Source organism: Rhincodon typus, chromosome 30 (assembly GCF_021869965.1).
Source record: "Rhincodon typus isolate 14 chromosome 30, sRhiTyp1.1, whole genome shotgun sequence".
Classification (NCBI taxonomy): domain Eukaryota; kingdom Metazoa; phylum Chordata; class Chondrichthyes; order Orectolobiformes; family Rhincodontidae; genus Rhincodon; species Rhincodon typus.
In genome coordinates this window covers 34,667,308-34,686,931 of record NC_063361.1, presented here as the reverse complement: position 1 = coordinate 34,686,931, position 19,624 = coordinate 34,667,308, and the positions used below count along the sequence as shown (strand labels likewise).

The window sequence follows — 19,624 nt, the reverse complement described above, 5'->3', positions numbered from 1 at the left end:
TGATAATGGAATAGTTTAGGTTAGATGGGCTTCAGATTGGTTTCACAAGTCGGCGCAACATCGAGGGCCGAAGGGCCTGTACTGCGCTGTAATGTTCTATGTTCTATAAGCCTATTTTTGCCACCTTATCTACCTGTCCTGCCACCTTCAATGATTTGTGGACCTGCACACCTCGATCCCTCTGCATGTCAATACTCCTCAGGGTTCTGTCATTCACTGTATAATTTGTACCTGTATTTGACCTTCCAAAATGCATCACCTCACATTTGTCCAGATTAAACGCCATCTGCCATTTTTCTGCCCACGCCTCCCACAGATCTATATCCTCGTGTATCCTCTGACAGTCCTCTTCAATATCCTTGAGTGATTTCTTCAGTGTTATAAATCTTTGGAATTCTCTGCTCGGGTTGTTGAGTATCTTTAAGACAGAAATCACTACAATTTGGACACTCAAAGTCCAGGGATTTAGGATAGGATAGGAGGAAAGTTGAGCAGTCTACAAGGCCATTTGATCTACTCCAACCCCTATTTCTTGTTTTCTTAATAACTCATTATTTTTCTGTTTTCTCAGGTAACCAGCTGGCCAATAAAATATTAATGGGGTCTGACTATTATAGTCATCGGATCTCTCACGAGAAACACCATATGGCCCCTCTCAAATCCTTTTCCATCTGAGCTCAAATCCTATTTGCATCCCTACATTGGGGAACGCAATTTGGAGCAAAGCATGGCTTCCACTTATTTTACAGAGTCCTAATTGGACAGGTCAGGTGCCAACAGACCCCCCAATAACTGATTGAATCTTCTCTAATGAATGTTTTAAAAAATTGAAGTTTTCCATTTCCTTTCAGCTTAAGAAGTTATAAATTTTTATCACACTTACTTGCATTCCGTTTCCAACAACTGCAATTGGAGTTGTGTTGATCTCCTGCTGCATTGGGAATTTCCTCCATCATATTGGGACTTTGGTTTAAGGCCTCTGTAGTGTCTGTCTGCACAAAGTAATTCACGTCACTTGGGGGACACACCTGATTGCGATTACGTTTCAGAGCCATAGACACCCTCTTGATCATTTGTGATGTAAAGTAGTGATTGCCTACAAAACCTTTCCTAGCCTTGAGTCCCCCTTTTAGAAGGACCTGGGTCTCAGGCTGGTTTTGGGCGGTGAATTGTAATTGGCAGGTAGGTGGGCACTGGAAGTTTGGATGGACCTGGGCCTCTAGTTGGAATTGGCTTGAACTCCCAATTTGTTCCATGCTTTTTACTGATGTGATGCTGCACGTGTCCTTGGGCCTGAGCTCCTCTTCACTGCCCTGTGATGACGTACTCTGGGTGTCCAGTTCTTCAGGGACCTCCAACTGTGTAGTCTAATGAGAAAGTCAACATTTGAGGTCATCAGCAGGATAGAAGTAAGTAGGTGACAGAGTTGGAACAATTTATAACAATGACACCAAACTTATTGCATATTATCTATTACTACCAGCTTTAAACATAGAAATCTCTTTGCTGTAATTGTGTTGAAGGGTGTAGCAGTGTGAGCAGTTTTACAATTAAGGCATTGCTGCTATACAATTCAGACTGTGGTCCATACTACCTGGATGATAAGTAACATGACAAATACATTACACTACAGTACCAATGGTGTGTCAAAATACAACACACTGTAGCCCACACAATCAAGACCATTGTACTTATAAAAATATATGATTAAGTTTTGTTCTAGCTCCTGCTGCACAGGCATATCATGCACATTTGAAAAACAGATAAACATTATCTAATTATATTAGAGTTGAAACCATACAGTGAACTGAGGCCAAGATCCTGGTTGAATTTAATCCCTGTTTACCTACCATCACTTGTACCAGCCCTGACTGAGATCAATTAAGTCAACGGGGAGTGCAGAACCAATATAGGAACCCTTTTCACAGTGCTTGGTCTCTTAGGAGAGTCATGCTGATCAGTGACCACTGGACAGTCTCTCTCGTTTTAGAAACACATAATAATTCAGCAAAGGATTAGGGCCATTCAGCCCATCAAGTCTGTAGCAGCCATAAGTTCTTCAGAATGACGAAGAGTCATACTGGAATCAAAACGTTTCTCCCTCCACAGATACTGCCAGACCTGCTGAGTTTCTCCATCATTTTTCTGTTTCTTCCCTTACGTTACCTTGGTTCTTTTGCTAGTTGCCATTAATTCTGTGCTCTCTGGTTATCTATCCTTCAGCCATCGAGAAAGGTTTCTCTTTTATATTCTATCTAAATACCTCATGTTTTTAAACACTTCCATTAAACCTCTTCTAATTCTTTTCTACTCAAATCAGAATAGCACCAACTCTTCCTATCTATTCCTCATTAGACTTTTGAAAATTAAAGAACTTTTTTATTTAGTTTGTTGCACAAATTCAATATACAACAGGAAATAGAAAGGAAGTAGTAATGGAGTACCTACTTAGCTCTGCGTCCAAACCCCATAAAATTAAGTTACACTGAGAGGGAATTGCAACATTAAATACTGACTCCTTCGTGGTTGATGTACATCAAGTTACATTAAGTAGAGAGAGGGGAGGGGGATCTCATAGAGACTTATAAAATTCTAACAGCCCCGTCAGAGTAGATGCAGGGAGAATCTTCCCGATGGTGGGTGTGTCCAGAACCAGGGGTCACAGTGTGAGGATTTGGGATAGACGATTTAGGACGGAGATGAGGAGAAATTTCTTCACCCAAAGAGTGGTGAGCCTGTGGAATTCATTACCACAGGAAGCAGTTGATGCCAAAACATTGAACGTATTCAAGAGGCAGCTAGATATAGCACTTGGGGCGAATGGGATCAATGGTTGTGGAGAGAAAACAGGATTAGGCTATTGAGTTGGGGTAATTTTTCTGGAATTGGGTCTCTGTAACAAGAGAAAGGTTGAAATGTCATTTTTCTGCAGATTTTAAGAATAACCTAACAGTCTTCTTTACTTAAATAGCTTGGTTTTAGTTTTTAATTATTGTGTTTTTGTGTAAGAAGGTTCTGTTCTGTTGTTAAAGAAAATCTGCAACCTTCTTTGACCATGCTTTAGTGACTAACCACCACATTAACTAATTTGAAAAACCATTGTCTAGTTGTACCATCAGCTAGAATTATAACAGTGATGACAACAAAAAAAAATTCAGAACGAGGTATCAGATTAATTTGATTTTGTCAGGATGTTGAAAGACAGCAACAGCAAAAAAATCTGATATTTTGATGGATTATAAGATGTCAAGTTACCGAAGCTGGAAGATGCTATTCACTATTTGAATAAAAGGAAAATACTGTGGCTGCTAGAAATCTAAAATACAGCACCCACTCAAAATGCTATAAGCTAACAGCGCATCTGGCAGCAAATGCAGAGACGGAAACAGAATTTGGGTTCCAGAGCTTCTAACGAAAGTATTAACTTTGTTTTATGTCTCTCGCCACTGAGAATTGCCCAGCTTTTTGTTTCCATTCATCCTTTATCACTTGATTTAATACTGATAAATCAAATGATGTAGAAAAAGGAAACATCAGAGACTTGAAATAAAATGCTAATTCCTTAATAATGGATCAATAATACTAATAGTCAATAAAATATAGCACAGGAGGAGGTAATTCAGCCTATCAAGTCCAAACTGGCTCTCTCATGCTAGCACCTGCAAGTCTACTTCACTTAAGCACCAACTCAATTTCCTTCTGAAATCACCACATCCATTTGGACCACCATTGGAGGCAATATGTTCCAGGTCAAAACCACTTGCTGCATAAAAACAAAAATCCTCCTGCATTTCTTGTTCAAAATCTTAATTAGGTCAATGTCCACCAGACGTCGTAGTACAAGCTGAAGGGAGCAGCTTTCACCTCTATCAGATCTCTCAATCTCCTTTACTCCACACAGAAAAACCCCAGATTTTCCAACCTAACCTTGCAATTAAAATCCCCCATCACTGGAACCATCTGAATATACATCAGGAATTGTTCCCTCTCAAGGAACATTACAGCCTTCAAAAATCTTGATGATCATAACACAACACAATATTCAGATCATGAGACTGTAGATTATTCTTGAAAATTCATCTGATTAACTAAAACCCTTTAGAGAAAAGGATTGTCATTTTTACCTAGTCTGGCCAACAAATGACTGCAGATCCATACAATGTGGTTGACTCTTAACCATCCTCTGAAATGGCCTTAATAAGTCACTTGGTTGTATCAAGCCAGCACAGAAATAAGATCTTCATGAAATATCCTTGATACTTACACAGGATGCAATCTCCAGAGATGAATTGGGCACTAATTGGACCCATTCCTGTGCCTCTTCTTTGATCTCTGTATATAATTTGTCCTCTGTCTGGAAATGGCTTTCTGCTTGGTCGTCTGGTTCAACATAGGCTTCTGGCTGGGTTTCAGCATCTGACTTGACCTCTTGCTCTTCATTGTGTGGCTCACTGCTCGACATTTGGGCTTCTGGCTGAATCTCTGTCTGTGCCTCTGGCTCAACCTGGACCTGGGCTAGTGGTTGGGCTTCCACTTGAGCCTGGTCTTGTGCTTCCTGTTGTGCTTGGTCCCAAACCTCTGACAGAACTGGGTCTAAGGCCTGAGGCTCAGCTTGCTGTGGGTCCTGGTCCTTTGACTGAACCTGGTCCTCAGCCTCCTGCTGAACATGTCCTTGGGCCTCCTGAGCCTGGTCCCAGGTTTCTGGCTGAACCTGTCCCGGGGCCTCCCAATGTGCTTGGCCTAAGGCCTGTTGTTGAACCTGATCCTGGACCTCTGTCTGTGCCTGGTTGCAGGCCTCTGCTTGAACCTGGTCCTTGGCCTCTTCATAAGCCTGGTCCAGAGGTACTATTTGAGCCTGACCCAGATCCTCTGTTTGATCCTGGTCCTGGGCCTCATGCTGCATCTGCTGCTGAACGACTGGCTGAATCTGGTCCATGGTCTCTGACAAAGCTTTGCCCTGAGTCTCCTCTGGAGCCACTGTTTGGGCATGGGCCTCAGGTTGAGACTCTGACTGAGCTCGGGGCTCCAGTTTGACTTCTTGTGGAGTCTCTGATGGGGCCTCTGGCTGAGGCTCAGTGAATGCCTCATTTTCAGACTTTACCAGGACTTCTAATTGGTCCAGGTTCTGGTCCAAATCCTTTGCTTGCGTTTGAGTGTGGCTGTTGCTTTCTGGGGTTCTGTCAGTGCTGTCCAAAGTCACCATACACAGTCCATCAACTTGCTCCATGACATTCAGTCCTGAATCAACATCAGTACTGTCTGGAGGTGTTCCATCACTCTTCTCCACATTCTCATTCTCAGCCTCACTTGTTCCCTGGATCGGGCACCTCTCTGCTTCGGGAACAGGGCTGGTCTGTGAAGAGAAAAGCACGGCTTTAAAAGATTGATACTCAAAAGATAGATTTTGTTTGCCAAATATTAATAAATTACAATCTGCAGGTATTGCCAGATGAACTCTGTGCATGAAAAATGACCATCATCATTGGTTTCTTCCTCAAGAAAAGATGTAATGAGGGTACATATGAGACTGATTGGAATATCAGGGATGAAATTGAAAAGAAAAGTTATGTTTATCTCAATGCTTTAAGATAGATAATTCAACTATATTACTGTTCCCGGTATTTGAATGGCTCTAATAGCATAACTCTGCCAAAGAGCTAGCACAGGCAGGATGAGCCAAATAGTTCTTTCAATACTATATCATTCTCTGATTGTATGACCATGTTGAAAGGATTTCCTATCCCTCGGCTCAGGCCAATGAAATATAACATTTCTCCAAATCTCTGTTGCTGGGGTGTGGAGCAAAGACATTTCACTGAGTTAGGCTTCCCTCATAGGTGAGCCTCCTAAGTGAGTGTTCAATGCCTATTTGACAGTCACAGGGCACATCTGATCCTTACTGCATGTATATATGTGCAAAGATATGCTGACAAGCCATGAGGAGCTATAGACCTCTCCTCATGGAGAGGTCCCTCCTCTAGCACAGATTACTGGCAGAAGGAATCTCCTTTGAAATTCAGAACATCGCGAGGAGCTTTGAAACCCCACAATACTAAAATTGAATCATTATCCAATGAGCAAATTAAAATAAAATTCTTCGCCTTCAGAATTAATTGTCTCGATAACTGGGTTCACTTCAGTTCATTGCTAAATTTTGTGTACTTTTCTCTAAGCTGATTATAAGTGAAAGTTATTAAATTTGGGTTCAATTTTAACTCCTGTGCATGGACCATGGAGCAGAAATAGCAGAACATTTATTCCTCAACCAATATTACGAAAAAATGCAGGTTACCTGCTAATTACCTCATTGATGTTTGTGGGATCATGCTGTTCTCAAATTAGTTGCAGTGCTTTTTTTCCATTATAATCTTCTCCTCCGGGAGGAGACTGCCTGGCCGTTGGATTCCCATGATAGCTTGCAGGGACCCAGGAGCAACATCCCTAGCACATAGTTCCAGGAAAGGGGAGAGATGATGTGTCGGAAGGAAGGATTATTCTGGGAGTCAGGGGAAGCCCAAAGAATCCATTCCAATTTCCTTGGGAGCCCGCATTCCAAATAAAATTATACACATTGTACCATCCTCAAGATGCACCACTGCTACTTGCCAGGAATTCTTCTTCAACACCTTCTAAGCCTGCACCTTTTTACTACATCTAAAGCACAAGGACAACAGGTGAATGGAAACAGCACCACAAAATCAAACAGGCATCTTGATGTGGAACAATACTGTCATCTATCGCTGTCACTGTATCAAAATCGTTGCATTCCCTTCATAACAGCATTAAGTATGTAACAAGTTCTGACCATGAACTCTGTCATCTATTTTAACAGTTTTTACCTCCAAGAGTCTATAATGTTTTCATGTTTTGGCTTTCAGCAAAGCTGACCTTTATTCTGCTATTAACATCTGCTATTGATATCTACTACAGGCCTACTTCGTCCCTTCTCTACACCATTATCACTCCCTTTGCCCATTATTTTTGCAATACCTTTAATCTCCAATCTCCCTTGTATCCTAACCTTTCCTTGACTTTCCTTTTTGTTTTACCTGCTTCTTCCTACCTTTCCAAAAACATAAAGCCATCAATTTTCCACATCTCTTCAGTTCTGAAGAGGAGGTACATCAGATTTGAAACATTCATTCTGCTTTCTCTCTCTACAGATGCTGCCAGATCTGCTGAGTTTTTCCAGCATTCCGTTTTTATTTTAGATCTTCTGCGTCCACAGTATGTTGCCTTTGCTACATTAATGTGGGTAGATTTGCACCACCATCAGCTTTAGGCCAGATGGGCAAGGATGGGCAATTAATGCTGGCCATGCCAATGACAGTCTTATCCCACAAATGAATTTTTAAAAAATATATCATTCTATGACCACATTAAAAGGATTTCCTATCCCTCAGCTTAGGGATTTTTAAAAATTGAAAATTTGCCCCTCTTCCGGCCCTAGCTTCTGTTCCTGACAGATTTGACCCTAATGAGGAGACCGATGTTCTCACTCGCACAGGCTTCAGATTGAATTAGTAGATCAAGACCCATTGACTATCACTGTTTATTAAAAGAGGACCCTGTTGAAGAGACTTTGGGCAGTTGTCTTTGTGACCAAAATTTACCACCAGATCTACTCAGGAAAACGCTGAGTCAGTCCTTCATTCCATTTCGACTGATCATTGCCATATGGAAATGAATTGAAATCAAAATTTAAGGTTGGAGAATTGAACACTGTGTGTCTTGGGAACCCAGGGTCAAGATGAATCACTTGCAGGTTAGGTGCATGGGATAGCTATCCACACCTCCCTGATCAGGCTCATCTCCTCTATCTCATGAACAGTAACCAGCCACCCTGCTATCATAGTGATACACATTCCTGTTGATGCACCAACTCTCCAAAGGTTGTCGTGCATAACAGCAGTTTCATTCTTATAGCGCCATAGCCAGTGAAACCTGGGTAGGACAGCCCAAACCCAATTCTCACAGTGCAGTGAGAAAATGACTTTAATAGTCTGGATATGACTTGAACCCAGATTCTAAATGTCAATCTCTAACATACAGCATGATCCAGTATTTTACTTCAATGAATTCAGTATGGAATGTGAAGTAATCTTTGTGCACCCTGGATGCTAAAGGGAAGAACTTGCATCATATAGACCTTATCATGATCTTTGTCATTCCAAAGAACTTTACAACAAATGAAGTACTTTCTGAAGTGTCACTACGTAATAAAGAAATGAAGCAGCCAATTTGCACATAGCAAGTTTCCAAAAACACCAATGTGATAATAACCATTACACTAATATTCAGGAATGTTGGTTGAGGGTTAAATGTTGAGCAAGACAACTTCCCTACTCTTCTTCAGTTCTGCTGTCAGACGGGGCAGGATCTCCATGTATCATCTCATCCAAAAGATGGCACCTCTGACACTCCCTCTGAGTATCAGCCTAGATTTTAGTCCTCAAGTCTCTGGAGTGGGAATTGAACTGTCAATGTCCTGACGTAGGGGGTAAGACCCTATCTGCTGAACCGCTGCTGAGACCCAATAAACTGAGTTTTGTCTCATCACAAAACAGTGAGTCAGGAAAAGTGATGTAATTACAGCAATGGGGGCTGGCGGTGTTGGTGGCTTCTGCTTCATCAAGGTTGTCGATGAAAGATTCTTCTGGTTCTGCGACTCTCCCCGTAGGTTCCTCTCTGGGTACTTCCGCCCTTTCAGCAGTAATTCCTTCTGTTCCTGCTTCTGCCGGATCTCTTGGCGCATCTGCCTGGAGAGACAAGATGAGAAAATATTTTATCTTGTTTCTCAATCCACCCCTCAAATTTTCTACCCTCTTGTCATGAAAGGAGTGACTGTTCTTGCCCTGGGCATGGGCAGCCAAATCTTCAGCTCACCGCCATTTATCATGGTTGAGCCCTCTTTGTTAACTGAGTGCTGGTGGTCTACTTGACCAAAGCTGGTGACGGGGTGAGGGGCAAACAAAGCATACAAAGAGATCCCAACACTGCACACATCCAAGATCTACATTCCTACACTTCTCACAGGGGGCATGGATAGTGATTGCTAAGTTATCCCCTTTCTCCCAGCACAAGAGAAGTTTTATCAGTGGAAACGTCACCAGCTCTGTCCCACCGTATTCAGCAAACTCAGCAGAAAACAAAGGCACATGATGCAAACGTGCCTAGTCTGCATGGTTCAGGTCTAGACCAGCTACACATTTAGCAAGTGACCCAATTCAAGCAACCCATTATTCTTCCTCAATCAAAAACAACTCAAGTCCAGGAGCCGAAATAATATTCAAGGAGAGTAGCTATTGGAGTAGAGGACTGTCAGCAAAGGGGCAGTGAAACATACCCAGTTAATTGCAGAAATGAAGGAGACAGACATAAATCAACATAAATTCTACCTGGCACATTCTTCCCGAGCCTTGGAGGCAATAGTTTCCTGGAAAAGCGAATGTTTGTATTTCAAGAATTTGTCATATTTTTCTGAGCCAGCAATGGGATAAATTCTTCTGAAGCTCCCCATGTTTTCGTCTTCATACTTTTCCATCTGCTCCACCCAGGCAGCCTGGTTGCTTTTTATTTCATCAGCTCTAATTTGAAGAGAAAGGTAACAATTATTTCTTCTGTTCTGTACTCTTGGGACAGGTCTCAATCTTTGTGTTCCTAAATTGCCCAGTCTTTACCCTTTCATTCCTCCTCCATGACAACCAGGATTTCAGGAGAGACCTCTTTAGCCAAAGAAGTCATGAGAATGTGGAAATCACAATTACAAGGAATAGTTGAGGTTAGTAGCAGGGATACATTTATGGGAAAGCTGGATAAACACAGGAAGGAGAAATGAATAGAAGAATATGTTAAAAGGTTCAATGCAGCCACAACTCTTTCTCTGATACATCGATGACATCATCAGAGTGGCTTCCCTCTCTCATCTGGTATTGGAAAAATCCATTAATTTCACTTTGAATTTCCACCTCACTCTCACCTTCACATTGTGCATCTCTGACTCCTCTTTTCCCTTCCTTGATGTGTGTTCCATTTCAGGGGATAGGCTGGCAACCAATATCTACTACAAACCCACTGACTCCCACAGTTATCTTCATTATACATCCCCACAACCTGCTTCCTGTAAAGATTCTATTCCATTCTTCCAGTTCCTCTGTCTCTGTCACTTCTGCTCCAACGATGCCAACTTTGACAAGGGAGCCTCCGAAATGTCCACCTTCTTCCTCAACCGAGGATTCTCCAACACCGTGGTTGACAGGGCCCTTATCCAGGTCTGACCCATCTCCCGCACTTCAGCCCTCACCCCTTCTCTTCCCTCCACAACAGCAATAGGATCCCCCTCATCCTCACCTACAATCCACCAGCATTTACATCCAAAGGGTCATTCGCAGCCATTTCTGCCACCTCCAGCAGGATGCCACCATCCCTCCCTTGTCAGCATTCTACAGGGACTGAGTTCTGAGGAAGGGTCACTGGATCCAAAACATTAACTCTGATTTTTAATTCATAGATGCTGTCAGACCTGCTGAGCTTTTCCAGCAACTTTTGTTTTTGTTCCACAGGGACTGTTCCCTCTGGGATGCCTGGTTCACTCCTCCTCCACTCCTAACACCTCCACACGCCTCCACAGCACTTTCCCATGCAACTGCAGAAGATGTAACACCTGCCTGTTTACTTCCTCCATCCTCACTTGCCAAGGTCCCAGACACACCTTCCACATGAAGCAGTGATTTACCTGCACTTCATTCAATCCAGTCTACTGCATTTACTGCTCACAATGTGGTACCCTCTGCATTGAAGAGACAAAGGCAGACTGGGTGGCTGCTTTGCAGAACATCTATGTTCTGTCCGCAAAAATGACCATGAGTTTCCAGTTGCCTACAATTTCAACACACCACTTTTGTCTGGCCAACATATCTGTCTTGGGCTAGTTGCAGTGCTCCAGGAACTCAGTGTCAGCTGGAAGCTTCAGTTTCTGCTTGAGAACTCTGCAATCTTCTGGACTCAATATCGAGTTCAATAATTTTAGGGCCTGAGCACCTTCTTCCATCTCCTTACCTCAACTCCCATACACCAGGCCCTGTCATCACGTGGACTGCTACCACAAACAATCCACTGTCAGCTATTAACCGACCCCAAAAGCAGCTATTCATTCTCCCAGGCTGACCTTTACCCATTCCTTTATCTACCCAACTGTTTTTCTCTCTCTCTGGGCTCCATCTCCACCTATTGTTTACTCTTTCCCATACCACACCCCTCTCCTTTAGTGCATATATCGACCTTTTCCTAACTACAATCGGTTCTGAAGTCACTGGACCTGAAATGTTAACTCTGCTTTCTCTCCACACATGCTGCCAAGCCTGATGAGATTTTCCAGCAATTTCTGTTTTAGAGCCTATGACCTGTTCCACAATTCATTTAGATGGTGGTCGGTCTGCATCTCAACATTATATATATGCATCTTTACTGCATATCCCTTGATATACTATCCAAATAAATAGATCAGTCTTGAAGGGTCCAGCATTTGTTGCTTTGTGTGGGAGAAAGTTCTGCACTTTTAACCATAAGCTGTGCAATAAAAATGCTTCCTAAATTTGTTTCAGCCTAGCTCTGACATTAGGGATGTGCCTTTTGTTATTAAATTTGTCTCCTGGTGTGAAGTAATGCTCACAGAGAGCAGAGGGCCAAAAGTACAAATCACTGAATTCCATCAAACCAACAGACAGATAATGAGATAGTAGGAACTGCCGATGCTGGAGAATCTGAGATAACAAGGTGTAGAGCTGGATGAACACAGCAGGCCAAGCAGCATTAGAGGATCAGGAGAGCTGGCGTTTCGGGTCTAGAGTCTAGACCCGAAACATCAGCCTTCCTGCTCCTTTAGACAGATAATGAGCTGGGTTTTGACCGCCAAATTGGATGAGATGCATTCTGGGAGATAGCCTCAGAATTCCAGCTACGTGACCCTCACACTCACGGCCACTGTATACATAAAGCCCTAGTTAAACCGCATCCAGCGAACAGCACTCAGTTCTGGGTATCATTTTCAAGAGGGTGTATTTGCCTCAATAGATTTAGCAGAACGACACCTGAATTCCAGGGATTAAATTACAAAGGGAGATTACACAACTGTAATCATTGCAATTCTGAAGGTTATAGGGATGATTTGATCAAAATCTTTACGATATAAAGATTAAGGGAGTTGATAGAGTAGCTAAATAGGAACTATTCTGCTAGTTGAAGAATCTGGGGCCAGAGACTTAGCCTAAGAACTACAGCCAGATGTTTCAGCAATGAAATTTGAAAATATTTCTACATGAAAAATATAAGTATTTTGGAACTTGGCCACAAGTGCAATTGATTTTAATATTCAAAATTGACAACTGATCTAAATTATTAGCATTTTATTAATTTGAGTTATTTAGTGATACAGGGCAAAGGCAGGTGAATGGACTTAGATCACAGATCAGCCATAGTGTCTTTGAATGGCCGAACAGACTAAAGGGCCTACTCCTGTTTCTATATTTCTATTTGTTAATTGAAATTTTTCACGTTCTCTCTCCAACACAATGTTACCTGTCCTCACGGGATTTGTAGATATGAAGGAGTCGCTCATTTGTTCGACGCCTCTCTTCTTCTAGAACTTTCCGCCGGTCACAAGCACCGAGATTTATCATACAAAAAGTATCGTAAAGGAGGTTATCTTTCACTTCTTGGTCAAGTTTGGAGTCAGTGGTAAAACTTGGAGAATGATTAACCTGTAATAGTCACAATAAAATTTGCTCAGGAATAAATAACAGAGAATAGCAGCTGGTAAGATGCACATCCTGCTAAAAGTAATTGACTGTTAAAGGGGCACTGGCTCTAATGAGTTGTCACTAACACCTAGAAACATAACAAGTAGATAATGGCACAGAGAAGTCAGGTTTAAGGTAATTGGCAAAAGAGTCAGAGGGCAGATTTGAGGAATTATATTTTAAAATCAAATGAGTTGAGTTGAGCTGGCTGGATAGGCGATGGAAGGAAATTCAATCCAACAAAACAAAAAATGTTCTGAAGAAGAGTCACTGGACCCAAAACACTAACTCTGCTATCTCTCCACAGATGCTGCCAGACTTGGAGTTTTTCCAGCAACTTCTGTTTTTGAAGCAAATTCAACAGTAGCTTCAAAAAAATATTGAGAGAAAATTTGCTGGGCACTGGTAAAAAGGATAGTAAAGAAAAACAAATTGGATTATTCTTTCAAAAAGCTGGTACAGGCATAACTGGCTAAATACATCCTTCTCTGCCTTACAACTCTACCTTATCTGCATACTGGTGAAATATCTACCTAGAGTATACATAATTATCATAAAGATCTCTGTACCTCCAGCAACCAGGGTTTCAAAGATTGGTCCAGAAGGATATCAAAGCCAAGGATCTCAAAGCAAGCACTGCCAGAAATATGGTTCGGGAAGCACGTGAGGTAGTTGTGTTTCAGAACCGGATATGCAGCCAGGATAGTTTTGATGATCACATCTTCAATGCTGCTCCACAGCCTCTCCAAGTCATAGGCATTGTTCTCCATGTACTTGTTAAAGAAAGATAGCTTTCTGGAAAAAAAATAGATGTCACAGACTAGTCAGCTCCCAACTTTCATAAATCATTTATCTGTCAGATGGCCTTATCTAACTTGTAGCATCATTTAAAACACTACAACAATGCATAATAATAGAATGAATTGATAAAAGAGGCAGTCAGTTTTTTCCCCTTTTCTCCTTGCTCAATTCTGAAGAAAAGTTGTATTGGACTCAAACTTAAGTCCGTTTCTCTCTCCACAGATGCTGCCAACATGCTGAGTTTCTCCAACAAATTTGATTTTTATTACAGATTGCCAGCATCCACAGTACTTTGCAATAACAACAGGCAACCAACAAAGCAGTTATTAATGCTTATCATTTTTTTCTCTCTCTCCCAAATCCTTGCTCAAATATGGGATATGGGTACTAGTACCCCTCTTTGCATGGCCCATAATCCGTGTAAAAGCCCAGAAGGGGACAATTTTAAACTGAAGTTTTTTAAACATACAGATTATAAATTATTGAGGCTCATCTGCAATAGTAACTGGAGGCTTGAGCAGAAAACAGTGACATTGTTCCTATCAAGTCACAGTTTTTGGGAATAGGTTCTAAATTCAGAAAGAACCCAGAAATGTAAATATCATTTTGTTTTCTTCCTCAAATTCCTTTGTGGATCAGGAGCTCCCCTTTGGTTCCTGGGTGGAAAGCCTAGACCCCCTTCGTCTCTCCCGCCCTCTTCTTCCAGCTGCAATGTCTGTCCTGCCCCCTTGAGGGCATACCACAAGGCCACAGGGTCACCAGCACCGGCTAGTTGTGTCCCTTGAAGTTTCACTGCTTTCAACAATGCCCACACCCTCACTGCTCCCACATTGGCTCAATGTGTCCATCCCTGTAAGGCAACACCTTCCCACAGCCAATCAGAAATCCAACAAACTCTCTGGTACCCAAATGGATGACTTCTGACTGCCAAACGACAGCTTTCTTTACTTTCGATATTTTTATAATTCATACATGAAAATATTCAATGAAAAAGAAATTAACGCCCCAAATGATTTTTCTCCCTGGGTTTTCTTGCAGCAACAATGACAGATCAATCTTTGGCTCTTGTAGACGGCAGAATAACACAATTGTGTCGATGACTTTTCACTATAGTCCCCAGATGGCAGTCTCCTGCAAACTGATGTCAATGTCCAGACAGGTGCTTACTGATAACCTCCTTGCTGTTTTGATCAAGCAATTGGCCAGCAACATGTCGATGAGTTTAAATGGATGAGGCCTCCCTACTGCCACCTCTGGATCAGTAGGCTGCTCACGAGCTTCAGCTCCCTCAACTGGAGTGTCAGTCAGTATTTGAGCATTAACTATCAGTAAAGCAGAACATTTCCTTCCAAGGCAGACACACTTATTTCTGACAATCAACCACATTTGGAAAGTTTGCATTGACTCACTATTTGATTTGGTGCCTCATTTTATATCAAGCAGATGAAGGGACGGATTGTGGCAACCAAAGCATCAGGAGCCTAAAGCCTAAACACCCAAATCCATATTTCCCATCATTGTTTTTTTCTTAATTATACTTTTATGGGAGTGAGCATTTACTACCCATCCTTAACTGCCCTTGAGTAGGTGGTGGTGGTGAGCTGTCTTCTTGAACTGCTGCAGTTTATGGATGTTTTTGTGAAATATCTGTATGAAATAATTCATCAAGTTGAATATCAGACTGCCACTGTGATGGGTCTAAGACTACCTACTATTCAAGCTTCATTTACTGGAATGATTGATCCATTGATTTCCATCAGAACTGCAAGACAGGGCACATCACAGGAACTGTGAAAACACCAGCCCCTTCTCCAAATGAAGCCCTTTGTTATTTGCGCTGCTCAGACAGTATCTTAATTTCATTAGGGATTGATCCTAGTCTGGGGTGAAACAGGTGAAAATTAAACATGGAGAGGACGTAGGTCATGAAAACGCTTTAGGGCTGCTGAGGTCTTAGTTGGAGGTGGGTTCAAAGGTTTGGAGATGGCCAGGGTACAGTGTGAGGGGCTCAACACTCATAATTACCCCTGCACCAAAATCTCATGCTTCTAGCCATGGTTTTTAGGGCTGAGCAGAGGCCAAGCACCTCCCACAGGCAGAGTAGGGAGTGCAGGCAGGGTGGGGGAGTGGGGGAGTGGTGGCGTAAACATTAAAAATCGAATGGGCAACTCACCTCAGGTTGTATAGACCTCCTCACAGCCAGCTGGACAGAGGCCTGGAAGCCAGTTGCCTGATAGCCATCTTGGCTTGGGGATGGCTAGTGGCAAAGACAGACCTAAAAAGGGGAAAAGAATAAAATGTCTTAAAAAAAGAGGGGGAACAGGAGGAGGTAATGAGCTACTGTGATAATGGAATAAGGGCTGCGCTATCTCTCCTGCTGCATTGATCACCATCCACACCTACTGTGCTTTTACAAAGGCCTGGGCCATTCTACTCTGTGAGAAAGCCACAAATATTTACTCTGCTATTGTGCTGTCTCACCTTTTACTACCTTTGTTTTCATCCCGGACGAAGTTCTTGCTGTGCTTGTTGATAGAGTAGTTGGTGAGGTGCATACAGATGTCCTCCTAGAAGGATCGGAAGCACAGGGTCGTCAGCATCAATAGGAATGTCAAATTGCAGCCAAGTTTCAACAAGCTGCTACATTGGAGTCCAGCCATGCAATTGCTATTAACTCATTCATGACAGTTTCACTATGAGCAGAGGGGCAAACAGAGTTTCCGCTACCTGGGTACATATAGCTAGGGAATAAACAACAGCTAGAAATAAAGATCAGGCTTATGTTTGTGTAGCCCCTTATGTGATCTCAGCACATCTCAAAGCACTTTAATACTGATCGTGTACTATGTGAAGTAAATGCTCTAAGTAAGGGGAATGCAACATCGAATTTTAGCACAGCAAGCTCCCATAAGGAGCAATGAGATAAACGTTGGGTAATCTGTTTTAGTGACATTGATTAAGGAATAATATAGATCAGGACACCAGGAGGAACACCCATGCTTTACGTTAAATAGTGGTATGGGGTCCTTTAATGTCTACCAAAGGAATAGGCAGGTTCTTACAAGCTTCCAACAGTGTAGCAGCCCCTCAGTACTACGCTGGAAATGTCAACCTCAATTATGGCAAAACTTTGAGATTGTACCTTGAAGGCTGGACCTATTGAGCGAGTGTGCTACTCATTGACAGAGTCATAGTTGACATCAAAAGCACTGCAAAAGTAGTGCACTTCCAATGGGCCAGGACACCTATGACTACGTCACACAACTGGACATTCATCCATCTGAGAATAGTGACAGGTTGATTTTCCATGAGGTGAATCATGGCCCAGCACATTCATGTTCCCACACAACATATCAGCACAGTAGAATGGGAATGTTGAATCAGAGACACTAATCCAGAATTATGGCTGACTTTTTGTTTCGTAATTCTCCCTAGCACAGAAAAAGCCATTTCTTTTGTTCCCATCTTTCAAAAGTCCAAATGAAAGATGGAGTTAATTGGATACTAATGAGACTGTTTCAGCCTAACCCACCCATCAGAAAGATGACGGAATGGGTGCAATGCTGGTTTTATCCCCTCTGCAATCCCGCTATCCATTGAATTCATGGAAGACAAACATTGGGCAGGCTGTTCAGTTGCCCACTCTAGCTGATAATAACCCTGGAGCTTTCATCAGGATGACTGTACTGTCCAGTTACACAGTATTTTTGCCCAATTTGAAAATTTTGACTACGCACAAACAAACATAATCAAGGAAAGTTCATTTAAAAAAATTATTTGAACGTGCCAGCATTTTTTTCCACAGCAGAGTCTAAGAGATCCATATCTATCCTGGAGATGAGCTTGGAGGGGTGGCAATGAAGAAGTGAATGGATGCATTGCAACAATCATACAATCCTTTCGGGTGAAAGGACACAGCAGGAAAAGTGGCCCAACCAAGACAAAAAAAAGAGATGCGTCATATTAGATCCAAAGAGGAGTCACCAAATTGCTATTAAAAAATGTTACAAGCCTGAGAGCTGGGAGCAGTTTAGAATTCAACAAAGGAGGAGTGAGCGGTTAATTAAGAAAGGAAAAACAGAATGAGAGAAACTTGTAAGGAACATAAAAGTGGACTGTGAGAGGTTCTACAGGTACATACAATGGAAAAAAAATTAACAGACAAATGTAGGCCTCATATCTGAAACTGGAATGATAACTTAGAATACTGTGAACAGCTTTGGTCTCCTTATCTAGAGAAAGATACACTAGCATTGGAGGCAGTTAGGGTAGGTTTACCAAGTTGATCCCAGATTTTGAGGGATTTTCTTATGAGGAAAGGTTAAGTAGGTTGAGCCCGTACTCACTGGCACTTAGAAGAATGAGGGGCAACTTTATTGAAACATATAAAGATTCTTAAGGAGGTTGACAGGGTAGATGTGGAGATATTATCTGAGAACAAGACGTCACATTTAAGACACAGATATGAAGAAATTTCTTCTCTTAGAGAATACTGAATCTTTACCAAAGGGCTGTCAAGGCTTGGTTGTTAAGAATATTTAAGGCTAAAACAGACAGTATTTCAATCCAATATCCACAACAAGCCTAGCAACTCCAACAGTTACCTCATATACATCTCGTTGCACCCTGCTTCCTGCGAGGCTTCCATTCCATTCTCTGAGTTTTTCTGCCTGTTACATCTGTTCTGATGATGTCACTATTTTCCTCAATCAAGGATTCCCCCCATCCCTACCACAATGGCCATTATCTGTGTCCGACCCATCTCGCACACTTCTGCCCTCACCCTTTCCCCGCCTTCTGTGAACAAGAATAGGGTTCCCCTTGTCCTTACTTACCACCTCACTAGTCCTTGCATTCAAAAGGACCATTCTAAGCCATTCCCACAACATCCAACAGGTTGCCACCACCAAACAAACCTTCCCCTCCCTTCCACTATCAGTACTATAGAGTGATCATTCCCTCTGACATAGCCTAATCCATTCCTCAATCACTCCTAACACCCCTTGACTCCCCCGTGGCACCTTCCCATGCTATTGCAGAAGATGTAACTCTTGCCCGTTCACCTCCTCCCTTCTCACTGTCCAAGGTCCCAAACACTCCCTCCAGGTGAAGCCACGTTTTACTTGTACTTTTTTTCCCAAACTAGTGTATTACGTACCCCCACTCACAATGCAGTCTCTTTTACTTTGGCAACACCAAACACAGACTAAATGACCGCTTTGCAGAATGGCTCCACTTGTTAAAAGGAATTACCCTCACCTCCCAGGTGTTTGTGAATTCAATAAGCCACCTTGCTGTCATGTTAATATTTCCGTCCTGGGTTTGCTGCAATTCCAACAAAGCACAATAGAAGCTTGAAAAACAACACCTCATTTTCAGCTTAAACACTTTACAGCCTACACTAGATTTACATTTTACATATCAATGACTCAACATTGAATTTCATAACTTCAGAACCAGACCATATTATGTCTGTTCTCTATTTTTCTTACAATCGCTGCTACCATCCGCTAAAACTTGGCCTTGCTTTCTATACTCTTAGTAGAGAGGACCCATCCTCTCCTTTTCACACCTTAATACATACCCATTTTACATCTTTTCATCTCTTTCAAGTCCAGTACAGGCCCTCAGTTTTTTGCACTTGGCTTCTGTACCATTTGACCTCATGAACTTACTCTGTCGCTGTCAAAAGTATATGACAAAAAATTTTTCCAACTCTTTTCAATTCTAAAGAGTCGTACCAGACTCGAAGAGCTAACTGTTTCTCTCTCCACAGAGGCTGCCAGTATTCTCCGTGGCTTTTTCAGATTTTTAAACAGTGAGGGGTATTGGGGTAAAAACCCCTGAAAAGTGGAGTTAAGGATTATCAGATCAGACATGATCTCATTGTGGAGCAGACTCAATGGGTCGAAAAGCCTACTTCTGCTCCTACATCTTATAATCTTATGGAGAACTAGGAAATGACAGAGCAAATATACAGAGATAACAAGGTGTAGAGCTGGATGAACACAGCAGGCCAAGCAGCA

At 42.2% G+C, this 19,624-nt stretch overlaps 1 protein-coding gene across 1 annotated transcript in view; it reads right to left on the bottom strand.

The window, feature by feature from the left end:
- Positions 1-860: 860 nt before the first annotated feature.
- Positions 861-19,624, bottom strand: part of LOC125486553 (tubulin polyglutamylase ttll6-like) — a 32,192-nt gene continuing 13,428 nt past the window's right edge. Inside the window, exons 6-12 of the mRNA XM_048614427.1 lie at positions 16,080-16,165; positions 13,367-13,592; positions 12,577-12,758; positions 9,399-9,587; positions 8,594-8,759; positions 4,265-5,353; positions 861-1,367 (exon numbers count right to left, since the gene is read on the bottom strand). Coding sequence (XP_048470384.1) covers positions 861-1,367; positions 4,265-5,353; positions 8,594-8,759; positions 9,399-9,587; positions 12,577-12,758; positions 13,367-13,592; positions 16,080-16,165 — 2,445 coding nt within the window. The remainder of the gene's footprint in view (positions 1,368-4,264; positions 5,354-8,593; positions 8,760-9,398; positions 9,588-12,576; positions 12,759-13,366; positions 13,593-16,079; positions 16,166-19,624) is intronic.